Raw genomic sequence first — 12,711 nt, forward strand, 5'->3', positions numbered from 1 at the left:
TCTCTTCAGGCCTCTGATTGGAGTTGGGTTGCAGCCAATAATCAGCATAGGAACTCCCTACAAGAAGAGACAGAAGAGAGACAAGGACACACACACACAAACACGCACACGTGCAGACACACACACATATACACACACACGCACACACACGTACACTCAGCTAGTTAATCAATACAAGTGGTAGGTAGTACAGAGATCCAATGACTTGGTTCTGTGGAATGAGTCCCATTCACCCTCCCACAGCCCCACAGCATCTGTAGCCGCGTCCAAAATGGCACCCTCTTTCCTATGTAGTCCACTATATTTGACCAGGCCCCATAGAGCTTTGGTCAAAAGAAGTGCAATTTGTAGGTAATGCCATTTGGGGCCCAGATTGTTTCTCCATCTACATATTCAATCCACACACTCATGCATACAATGTAGGAGATTATAAAATCATGCATATGTAATTAGAACCATACAGCCAGTACAACGTGTATGTCTAAGATTAACAATGAATTGCACCAGTATCAACTTTTCTCTCTCTCTCTCTCTCTCTCTCTCTCTCTCTCTCTCTCTCTCTCTCTCCCCCCTCTCTCTCTCTCTCTCTCTCTCTCCCTCTCCCCCTCTCTCTCAATTTTATTTGATTTTTTTCAATTCAATTTGCTTTATTGGCATGACGTAACAATGTACATATTGCCAAAGCTTACTTTGGATATTTACAATATGAAAATAATAAGAATCAAAATTGTCAACGGGACAACAGTAACAACAATATCCAAGGGTCAAAATAACCATACATTGAACAATAACAATAAGCATACAGTAGAGGACATGTGCACGTTGATTGGTCTGTCAGACACTGTCCCTCAACATATGGCAGGCAGAAATGTAGTACACTGCCAACCCACAGCTCTCTGCGTCCTCTCCCAACAGGACGGGTAGCCTACTCTCATCAGAGAGGTCTTTGAAACCTTGAATAAGGGTTTCAAATTTGGGGAAATGACACTCTCTAATTGTTTTATATTTTTGACATTTTGTCAGGAAATGCAGCTCCGTCTCAGGTTCTGCTGTTGTGCAGTGGTTGCACAGCCTTTCCTCTACAGGGAGCCAGGTTTTCCTGTGTCTACCCTTCTCAATGGCAAGGCTGTGCTCACTGAGCCTGTACTCTCTCTCGCTCTCCCCCTCTTTCTCTCTCTCTCTCTCTCTCCCCTCCCTCTTCCCCTGTTTCTCTCTCTCTCTTTCTCTCCCTTGCTCTCCTTCTCTCTCTCCCTCTCTCTCTCCCTCTCCCCCGCTTTCTCTCTCTCTCCCTCTCCACCTTTTTTTCTCTCTCTCTCCCTCTCCCCCTTTCTCTCTCTCTCTCTCTCTCGCTCTCTCACTCTCTCTCTCTCACTCTCTCTTTCTCACTCTCTCTTTCTCACTCAGTCTGCTGTCTGGCTGCTTTGTTCTGTAGTTTGAGCCATAGCGTACTGTGAGCTTATGCACTGCTTTGTACATTAGGCATGTAGTCCAGTCAACAAACATTTAATGTACTGCCCATGTCCTCTTGCAGGAGGTGAAGTAATTTGTAGCCTTGAAGGGAATCACCTTCCGACAACTGCACTGTTCTCTTTATATAGAGACAGAGATGTAAAGACAACGTATAATACAGGATGTTTATACTCCATGGTCAGCTTATTCAAAGGAGCATTTGAATATCTTTCTCTGTTTTCGTTCCGTTTCTACAGTACCAACTGAACATCTGATCCTGCTGTTGATATATATATATTTATAGGTACAGTACCTATACAGGTGCTGTAAAGGTCTATATTCCATTACGTAGTGTCGATGTCTTCACTCACATTTGTCCCCCTCAGCTGACTCACGTTTCTCCTCTCGTTCAATAGCAACCTCCTCGGTGTGAGGGAGTAAAAGACAGAGGGGACAGACAGACAGACAGACAGACAGACAGACAGACAGACAGACAGACAGACAGACAGACAGACAGACAGACAGACAGACAGACAGACAGACAGACAGACAGACAGACAGACAGACAGACAGACAGACAGACAGACAGACAGACAGACAGACAGACAGAGACAGACAGACAGACAGGATGTTTCATAGGGGTCCTTCCTTCCTGGCCATAACACAGCTGTCCATGTTTCCATGTTGGGGGAAATGTGTTCGCTGCCTGAAGGTCAGTGCGAGCTGTCCTCTAGTCTTAGGTGCTGGCAGCAGTGGAGGTGGTGGTGTGTGTGTGAGACAGTACAACTTGTCCTTGGTGGAGTGTGTGTGCTCTAAAAAAAATTGAAGAATATTTTTTTTTAAACAAGTAATAAATCAAATCTCAAAAAGATAGGAATCAAAATGATTGAAACCCCTGTTTTTAACAATGCGATTGGAGAACACATTGGGAGGGATCTTAGACCATTCCTCCATACAGAATATTTCCAGATCCTTGATATGCTTAGTCTCCAGCGCGTATGGACTGCATCATCAAAGATCCACTAGCATATTTTACAGTAGGTGTGAGGTACTTTTCTGCGTATACTTCTGTTTTTCAACGCCAAACCCACCACAGGTGTGCGTGGCAGAAGAGCTCTTTTTTCATGTCATCTGACCACAGCACCGGTTCCAATCCAAGTGCCAATGCCATTTATCAAACTCCGGGAGTTTACATGTGTTGGATGGCATGAAAATAAAGCTCTTTGGTCACGCACACCAGTGGTGGGATTTGCGTCGAAAGAAAGATGCATATGTAGAAAAGTATCCTATACCTAATGTAAAAATATGGTGGTGGATCTTTGATGTTGTGGGGATATTTGGCTTCCACTGGTTCTGGGGCCCTTGTTAAGGTCAATGGCATCATGCACTTTATCAAGTACTAGGACATTTAAAAATCCTTAAAGAAATGGTTAATTGACCACCAAATCATCATTCTGCAATGGGCATCCCATCTTAGTCTCCGGACTTGAAAACCTGTGGTTTGAATTGAAGAGGGCAGTCCATATGCGCCACAGATGAAGGATATCAAGGATCTGGAAAGATTCTTTATGGAGGAATGGTCTAAGATCCCTCCCAATGTGTTCTCCAATCTCATCAACAACAACAAAAATGTAATGGCTCAGTGTCGTTATCCTCACAAGGGTCGGGGACTGGAGTATTGAAAACAGGGGTGCCAATAACTTTGATCCCTATCTTTATGAGATTCTTTAAATTACTTGTTTAACAAAATCTCCTTCTCTAAGCAATTGTATTACTATCAATTAATATAATTTTCAACAACAAAAATAGCATATAATATAGCTCAGTATTTGTATTATTTATTTCCTAATTATTTTGTTGCTCATCTTTATCAAAGGTGTCAACAAATATTGACCCAACTGTACGTACGTGTGAGTGTCTGAGTGTGTCAGTAGAGGCTGTCCTTGGTGGTGGAGGTGTGTGTGGTGGTGGAGTCGTCAGGTATGGAGCCCCTGCGCGGGGTTCTTGGTCTGCAGCGTAACAGGGCCTGTAGCTCCCTGGACACAGAGCTGCTGAAGAAGGTGTAGATCCAGGGGTTGGTACACGAGTTCAGACTGGCCAGCAGCATCAGGATGGTGAACGCTACGCCTGCAGAGAGAGAGAGGACACACATACGGTCAGGCAAAGACACACACACAGACGCGATCAGGCAAACGCACACGCAGCCATCAGTCAGCCTGCAGGGCAGTGAGGGACATTACATTGTCAGAGCCAGCAGCTCAGCAGCCGTAGGGTACAACCAGTAAATTACAGCAGAGCTGAATGATCGCAATAGAGTGTGAAGGTCAGAGATATAGATAGGTAAGGGGTCATATAGAATAGACGTTCCTCCTCTTTGCTCAGAGGTTGGGTGATTGTGGAGGCCAGGTCATCTGATGCAGCACTCCATCACTCTCCTTCTTGGTCAAATAGCCCTTACACAGTCAGGAGGTGTGTTTTGGGTCATTGTCTTGTTGAAAACAAAATGATAGTCCCACTAAGCGCAAACCATGCTGGTTAATTGTGCCTTGAATTCTAAATAAATCACTGACAGTGTCACCAGAAAAGCACCCCCACATACCTCCTCCTCCATGCTTCACGGTGGGAACCACACATGTGGAGATCATCCATTCACCTGCTCTGCATCTCACAAAGACACAGCGGTTGGAACCAAAAATCTCAAACTTGCTTTCCCCCGGTCTAATGTCCATTGCTCGTGTTTCTTTGCCCAAGCAAGTCTCTTCTTCTTATTGGTGTCCTTTAGTAGTGGTTTCTTTGTAGCAATTCGACCATGAAGGCCTGATTCACGCAGTCTCCTCTGAACAGTTGATGTTGAGATGTGTCTGTTACTTGAACTCTGTGAAACATTTATTTGGGCTGCAATCTGAGGTGCAGTTAACAATAATGAAGTTATCCTCTGCAGCAGAGGTAACTCTGGGTCTTCCTTTCCTGTGGCGGTCCTCATGAGAGCCAGTTTCATCATAGCGCTTCATGGTTTTTGCGACTGCACTTGAAGAAATGTTCAAAGTTCTTGAAATGTTCTGGATTGACTGACCTTCATGTCTTAAAGTAATAATGAACTGTCGTTTCTCTTTGCTTATTTGAGTTGTTCTTGCCATAATATGGACTTGATCTTTTACTAAATAGGGCTATATTCTGTATACCACACCAACCTTCTCACAACACAACTGATTTGCTCAAACGCATTAAGGAAAGACAGTCCACAAATGAACTTTTAACAAGGCACACCTGTTAATTTAAATGCATTCCAGGTGACTACATCATGAAGCTGGTTGAGAGAATCCCAAGAGTGTGCAAAGCTGCCATCAAGGCAAAGGGTGTGTCGTGTCATTGGGACACCATTAAACTGAAGACATGTTTATCAAATAACTCCCTGTAATTATTATTACGCGATTAAACTGATTAATCGTTTAACTGTAATTAACTAGGAGATCGGGGCAACAAGGAAAATATTCTGATTACAAAGTTATAATTTTCCTAATATAACTTTCCTATATTATAACATTATATATTATATTATAGTATAGGCCGATTATCTTCTGGTTTAAATGGTGTATTTTACCTCGCGTCCAGTCTCATTCCAAACGTCGTAAATTGTTGTATCTGCACGAATCCAGCCTTTATTAAAGTCATCCATACCTCAATTGTCTTAAAATCATTTATTTACTAAACTAAGTAATTCACAGAAAGCATACAAAACAGTAGGTATCGTTACAAAGCAATGGTAGAGGAATGTGCCCTAGTGGGCTAAACAGGCATGGCGGCCTGTTAAACAAAGGGTCATAAAGGGAAGCTGAGGAGGCACACAGAGTTCATTAATATTAACAATTGATATGCTAAACCTTTGCACATGAACACTCACTCATTCGGGAACAATTGCAATCAATATATATTTACGCTCAGTGTGTCGTCGGGATCCTTGTTGGAGAGTCGTTCTGTTGGAGAGTTCTCTCTGTCTCTCTCTCTCTCTCTCGGTTAGAATGGATCTTTCAAAGCGACATTCATTCATGTCGTTATAGAATGGATGTTTCGTTGGTCTTCGCGTTCAATGATATAATTTACTTAGCTGCAGACTAATAATTAATATCAAAGACTTGTTCTTATTCTGTCAGTCTCGATAGTCTAAAAGTTTAACCACGTGGTATAGGTAACTTTCAGTAGAGGAATTGGGTGGTCAAACCTTGGCTCTCTCTTCTGAGGTAAGCTGGTCTGATAGAAAGTAAATCAGGGTGGGGTTTTATACGTGAACATAGAACAGGCTTGTCACATGACGCCTGGTCCTGTCTGTGTCCATGGGGGCGTGCCGATGCTTTGAACAGAAATGCATTCTATCACATTAACATCAGTACATGGCATCTCAACGTATTCCAAATAGCTTTATCCTTATTAATACATTTTATACAACCATTTGGATGCAAGTCCCATAGCTGAGGCTATTATATAAACAGTTTTATGGTAATATGGCTATCTTGTCTCTTCTGAGTGTCACAAAATTGTACCAAGCGGACCAGTTCGTAGCTGGATTCTTCACCAATCTTTTATACCTTCTCCAGAACATAAATGTCGTTTGGTTCCCCAATTCTGTGAGTTGGAAGAATTACCTGTGTCTCTCTCTATGAAACCCCTCTGTGTCTCAACTGGGCCATGTGACAAGAGATTCTCCTCTAGAATTTTACCACCCCTTCACACAGGGCCTGGGTGGGGGGAGGTAGGTTGGGGGATGGTGCAAGGGGGAGGGGGTCAACTGTCCTCCCTGTACTCAAAGAGGGCAACGTCATGACAGGTGGATACTTTGAAGAATCTCAAATATAAAATATATTTTGATTTGTTAAACACTTTTTTGGTTACTACATGACTCCATATGTGTTATTTCATAGTTTTGATGTCTTCACAAATATTCTACAATGTAGAAAATAGTACAAATAAATAAAATCCCTGGAATTAGTAGGTGTGTCCAAACTTTTAACTGGTACCATGTGACCTCACGGGACTAGAATGCACTGCTTACCTCTTTCTCTTTCTCTCTCTTAGCTCTTAGCCTCTTATTCTGCTGGACCACTCAAGCTGGCCCTCTCAAGCTGGACCACTCTAGCTGGATCACCCTAGCTGGACTTTTCTCAAGGAGGGAGAAGAACCTCCATCTTCAGTAGGCCGACCACAGGGCCTGCATGGACCTTAGCCTTTAATGGCAAGAACTGGTGAACTGATCATTTAGGGAAAGTACCTTTTAGGGATTAGTACTTGTATTGAGCGCTGTCAATACAAGGAGCCTTTAAAGAGCTAGTGTAGCCTGAACGGTACACTTAAGCTATCCGCCTTCAAGGAAAGAAGGAGAAGACAATTAGAGCACAGCCTCTGCAACTCAAGCAAGGAGCTAACAGAGAAGAGCAACAAGCTTAAGGACACCAGCTCAGGACTAAAGGAGCAACCTGAAGGAGGAGCCACCCAACTCAAGCAGAATGGACACACCCTGAAGGATCGTCTTCCTTTGTTCTCGTCCATGCGGCCCGAACAATGAAGATGCCACAACAGACTTTGATCACAGACTGAGTATAACATCATTTCAGGTTCACGATCTTGAGGTCTTTACTTCTTGTTTAAAGAACTTGTCACGTCCTGAGCAGCAGAGGTTGTTGTTGTGTAGTTTTGGTCAGGACGTGGCAGAGTATGTCTGTGTATGTGTGTTCTGGGTGTTGTATTTCTATGTGGGTCTGTGTGGCTCCCGATCAGGGACAGCTGGTGATCGTTGTTCCTGATTGGGAGTCATATAATTAGGAGTATGTTTGTCACTTGGGTTTGTGGGTGGTTGTGCTAACACGGCTAGTCTTTTTGTATGTATAGCCTGTTGGCCTGTCTGAAGTCGTTCGTGTTTATTGGTTTTTCGTGTATTCTTTACATTAAAAGATGAGTATCCACATCCCGCTTGCATTTTGGTCTGACTCTGACTTCGAGATATCTTCAGATGAAGGAGAAGATTATGACAGAACTTTGTCTTGTTATTCTGGGAAAGAACTCTGATTGATTCTCACAGAATTCCTAGCTTCAGATTAATCAATTAATTACTATTATTCTAACTGTAGTTTTATGGAACCATAACTAAAATAACTGATAAATTTGGTCTTCTTAGAATACAATTTTTTTCCAATAACTGGACTGATGCCCCGTTTATAATTCAATAGTAATAAGTGTACACGCTACTTTATAATAGTGCTGTTAAAAAGGCCAGCTCTTATTTAGCTGTTTCATCACCCCTAATCTAGTAGTTAAATTGTATTTGCCCAACACCTTATTTTCACCAAAGTGGTACCTATAAATCACCGCACTTGTACAATCACAGTCCGGCGTTCCCCGTGTACCTCCTGCCATCAGATTGAGATTGCGCGGTCTGAAGAGAAGGAAGGACATATTGGACTGTTTTCTATGATTTCTGTTATTGCGTGCATCTAATTGTAAGTACATGTCATTGCTTCTTTAGTTGGCTGTTGCTAAGGCAGTCAAGTTATTTACCATATTTAGAAGATATTTTCCTTTACATCATGCTACTCTTTTAGCCAGCTAGCCAAGTAGGTCTTAGCCAGTCATGCCAGCTAATTTATACTCTGTGTACCACATGCCTCTTTTACGATATTATTTTCACGTTCATATTGTCAGCTTATGTGGGAGAGTTAAAAAGGTTAATCCATCAAACTTCAAATTATTAGAATAGTGCACAAGGCAGAACAGAACAACCAGGTTGGGGGTCAACAGGAATATTCCAAGTTCAGACAGAAGGGGGGGGGGGTCAGATCGCTATGATTGCAAGGAACTTTACCTTTGGTGTCTATTTTTAATTGTTGCGCTACTGGTGCTGCCTGTTGATGTTAGGTAGGCAGCTACAGTAGCTGAATGATGTTAACATCTTCGGGTTTTGTTTCATTAAATGTATTTTATTTCATCTGGTTGCTTGCGTCACCTACTAACACCCTGGTACTACCCGTAGCTCCCGTTCTCCTCAGTCCTACAAAGCACGAACGTGAAATAAATAAAACATCCCAAGGTTAATGCTGTAGATATTGTTATAAGGGAGTGTGAGACTATTGAAACATGTATCTTTGAGAGTTTTATTGTTGTTATTAATATAGTTTACAGAGTGCTAAAAAGTGTTGCTGTTGCTAGCTAGCATGTCTTTCTGTGATGCAGACGGTTAGCTAAGCTGCCGACTGGTGCTGGCATTGCATTATGGGAGATGTAGTTTTGGCTCTCTAAGGTCTGAATGGGATAGAGGCGATTTCACATTGTAGCTTGTTTGTGTTGCAGTGTTTTTGTACATGAGTTGTTGTATTTTGGTACTGTCAACACTGAAAGCACCTAGCAATGTATTGGGGATGTTAGATAGGATATGTGTTTTACCTTTCTTCATGCTCCTGTGTAGAACAACTTGTCAGATGGTGCATTGGAGACTGATGTGCTTCTGTCCTGTCTTTTCATAATACTATTGCAGGTATGGTTCTATTGTCTATGAATTAAGATGATACATTATTTGTACTAAGGACTGGTTATTATTTTATACTATACATTATGGCTTTATCTATGAATATGATTGTGTGAGTCCGAGAAAACACTGAGAGAGAAAGAACAACTTGTCAGATGGTGCGTTGGAGACTGATGTTTTCCTGTCCTGTCTTTTCACAATACTATTGCAGATCGACATAAAAGCCAAAAAGACAGCCGTGGTGTCGCTCTTCATTTCTTGGTTCTCCAGTGGCACAATTATAGCCGTGTTTATGGACAATTACAACCTTTATTTAGCCTCATGCTACCTTGCACCATATATTTAGTCTTATGTATGTAACCTAATTTAGCCTGTGCCTTCTTAGCCTTAGCCTGTGCCTCCTTGTTGTGGTCTCCTGCACATGCGCAGATCTTGGGTAGATTGCAGTCACATTTCAGTTACTTGCTATGTCATTCAATTGATGTATAGTTATCATATGGTTACCAATAATTGGGCTTTTGTCCTGTAAGTGTGTTACTGTAGCCTATGCATTTTGTTTTGCCCCTTACATTATATCTTGGCATAAGCAGTATAGAGATTGTGTATTTATGTGTATTCTAGATACTAGCACGAATACCACCACAGTCTACTGGGCCTGTATATTGTACGTAAGCCTATACTCGTGGTAATTCCTTTCTATTCTGTTCCATAGAAACACTTTTATACACTCTCACTTCCACTGTGAGCACTGTCAATCAAGGAGTATGGTGTGGTGAACCCTTATCTGTAATAAACCTGTTCTGAAGACTTGTTCTTGCTGGACAGACCTGTGGCGGCTGTACCGCATCCACTGGCAGATATAGCTCTCTAGTATATCTCTTAGTATTGTTCAAGTGCACAATATAGGGAATAGGGTGCCATTTGTGACGCAGGCATGGAGAGATCGAGGTCATGGTCCCCTTCCTCCTCTTCAGAGAGTAGTGACTATTTAACAGTACCAGTATTCAGTGTGGAAACAAACTGTTTATGGTTTTCCATTTTAGTTTCTCTCTGGCACTATTAGATGTGCTGTAAATTTCCTTCTGGAACAAAAATCTCTAAACTTTACCTATTTCCTTTGGCCACTTTCTACTTCTAACATGCCGTTTTTATGTAATAAGTAGGACACCAAGCACTGGCCTCCTCCCTCTTTACTATTGCCAGTTTAGGAAGATAAAAGGAGCTGGGGGTTGACTAGAGACTACACAGCTGATAGCAATCGGTGTGTGCATGATGACTTATGTGTGCGTGTTTGCGTGCGTTGGGTGCCTATTCATGTGTGTGTTTAACTCTGTGTGCGAGCTGTTGGCAGATGCTATTGTTGATGAAATGTCAACATCTGTCTGGGGTGTGAGCAACAGGAGATATAAACAGGCTATTTACTGACACTGAGGTGTGTGTGTGTGTGTGTGTGTGTGTGTGTGTGTGTGTGTGTGTGTGTGTGTGTGTGTGTGTGTGTGTGTGTGTGTGTGTGTGTGCATGCCAGTGTGTTCTGCTTCAGATGAGAGAAGAAAAAAGTAATCCACAGTGTTGAATTTGTAAGCAAACACCTGACATAGTGTTAGTTGAGTTGAGTTATGTTATGGTGACCTTAAATAAATTCTAGTTCTAGATCAGTTGTGGCTGGTGGCACTTGAAATCGGAGGAAGGGCTCATAGTAAAGGCTGCAATGGAATCAATGGAATGGTATCAAACGCATCTAACATATGGTTAACATGTGTTTGATACTATTTCATTTATACCATTCCAGACATTATTATGAGACATCCTCTCCTCACCAGCCTTCATTATTCTGGATATGCAGTGTTGGGGAAGCTACTCTGAAAAGATAGTTTACCAAGCTACCAGTTAGGGATGCACGATATATCGGTAAGCATATTGGAATCGGCCGATATTAGGTAAAAATGGCCCGATGTCTAGTTTAACGCCGATGTGCAAAACCGATGTCACAGCTGAAGTGCATACCTACATAACGTAGGTAGATGACGTAATGACGCCACGAAAAATACAGTGCTACACAGAACAAAAGCAGAAAAATACTTAGAGCACACTTCCAACAACTAAACCAGTTCAAGTCGAGCAGTCATTTGAAAGAGTAAGAAAATTTCAGCGAGACAACTCAAAGGCGACATCCATTAATGCCAAGATAATGGAATTCATTGCCCTTGACAATCAACCGTTCTCTGTCATGGATGATGGTGGCTTTCGCCGACTGGTCGAGCACCTCAAGCCCCGGTACACACTACCAAGTAGGCGTTATTTTTCAGATGTTGCCCTACCGGAGTTACATTTGTATTGTTGAAATGCACATCCCTGAGCTACTTGCTATGGGAGTCACTGCTATTAGCTTCACGATTGACTAACATTTGGACCAGCGATGCCAGCCCCATGAGCATGCTGAGTCTGACAGCACAGTGGGTCTACGAGGATTTTGTACTGAGGAAAGCCCTATTGCATGCTCAAGAATGTGCTGGTTGTCATACCGCTGCTGCCATTTCAATGGTATTTGAGAACGTGTTTGAAACTTGGAAACATGAACACACTCCTAGCTCCATTCGAACAACTGACTGGAGAAATAAGCTCATCAACAGTGTCTGCAGCAGACGTGATACCCTCTGTCATGGCATTGAAACGCCTGCTCAACAAAACTGCCCACCCAGAAGCGATTCGGTGGCATTCTCTCTGAGCCTCTTTACTGTGTCGCCACCATTCTCGATGCTAGGTACAAGGGCCGCTACTTCGATGCAGACAAGAAACAGGGTTTACGTGAAATGTTACAGACACAGCTGGACAAGATGGAAACGGACACAGTGACAGTGCGCACCGAGGAAGAGAGGCCACAGACAGACAGAGCTGAAACTTCACTGCTTGACATGTATGATGAAATCCTGGTTGAGACTGAACAAGTGAACAACGAAACAGCACAGCAAGTAAGTGAAAGAAATAGGTTTTGATTATGTTTTACTGGTAATAGGGACATACGTAAATGTCAACAAAAGAACTTTTTGGTCAGTGTGTGTGTGTGTGTGTGTGTTAACCATTTAAATATACTAGAATGCTTAAAAGGCTGTTAAAATTTTAAATATCGGTGATTGGTATCGGGTTTTTTTGAGCAATGAAAATATCGGTATTGGCCAAAAATTTTATATCGGTGCATCCCTACTACCAATTACTTCACACTGTAGCTTAACTTCTTTCACTCAAGCTACCCCTATGAAAAATATAGTTTACTGAACTAAAGTTACTTTGAAAAAGTACTTCGTGAAAAATTATCATATGTAAATCTGAAATGTCATAGACTGTAAATTGCAAGCACAGATCACTTTGGGGTCATATGATGTCAGAAGAACCTACCCCGGCCCTTGTCTCACAAACACCACTCTAGCCCAGCCTCCGTTAATCACACAGACTACTGGTTGGTATCAATGGATGTAGTAGAAATAGACAGATCCAATGGTACAACCCAGAAGTCTGTAGGTGTTTAACAAGGTGTTAGAAGTCCAAAACATGCCAGCATGAAAGTGGGACTGTAGGATTTCAACACAAAAACAATGTTTCAAGTGAGAATTAGGCAGGTCTGATAAAGAAAAAGAAAGAAAATTATAGCCTACTTTACCCATTTTTTTCTTTTTGCAAAAAAATGGTTTGTAGTTCCAGTAGTTAGCTACACCACTACATGGCTAAAAGTAATTAAAGTGCAATTCCATCACCTT

General features: G+C 42.1%; 1 protein-coding gene across 3 annotated transcripts in view; it reads right to left on the reverse strand.

Moving 5' to 3' along the window:
* Positions 1–1,358: 1,358 nt before the first annotated feature.
* LOC106567019 (vasopressin V2 receptor) overlaps positions 1,359–12,711 on the reverse strand; it is a 55,530-nt gene continuing 44,177 nt past the window's right edge. For all 3 annotated transcript variants that reach the window (XM_014135794.2, XM_014135793.2, XM_014135792.2), the window contains 2 exons: positions 3,358–3,576; positions 1,359–2,261 (listed from right to left, as the gene is read on the reverse strand). In XM_014135794.2, the coding sequence (XP_013991269.1) occupies positions 3,377–3,576 (200 nt within the window). In that variant the 3' untranslated portion in view covers positions 1,359–2,261; positions 3,358–3,376. The remainder of the gene's footprint in view (positions 2,262–3,357; positions 3,577–12,711) is intronic.

This window comes from Salmo salar, chromosome ssa13 (genome assembly GCF_905237065.1).
Source record: "Salmo salar chromosome ssa13, Ssal_v3.1, whole genome shotgun sequence".
NCBI classification, from domain to species: Eukaryota; Metazoa; Chordata; class Actinopteri; order Salmoniformes; family Salmonidae; genus Salmo; species Salmo salar.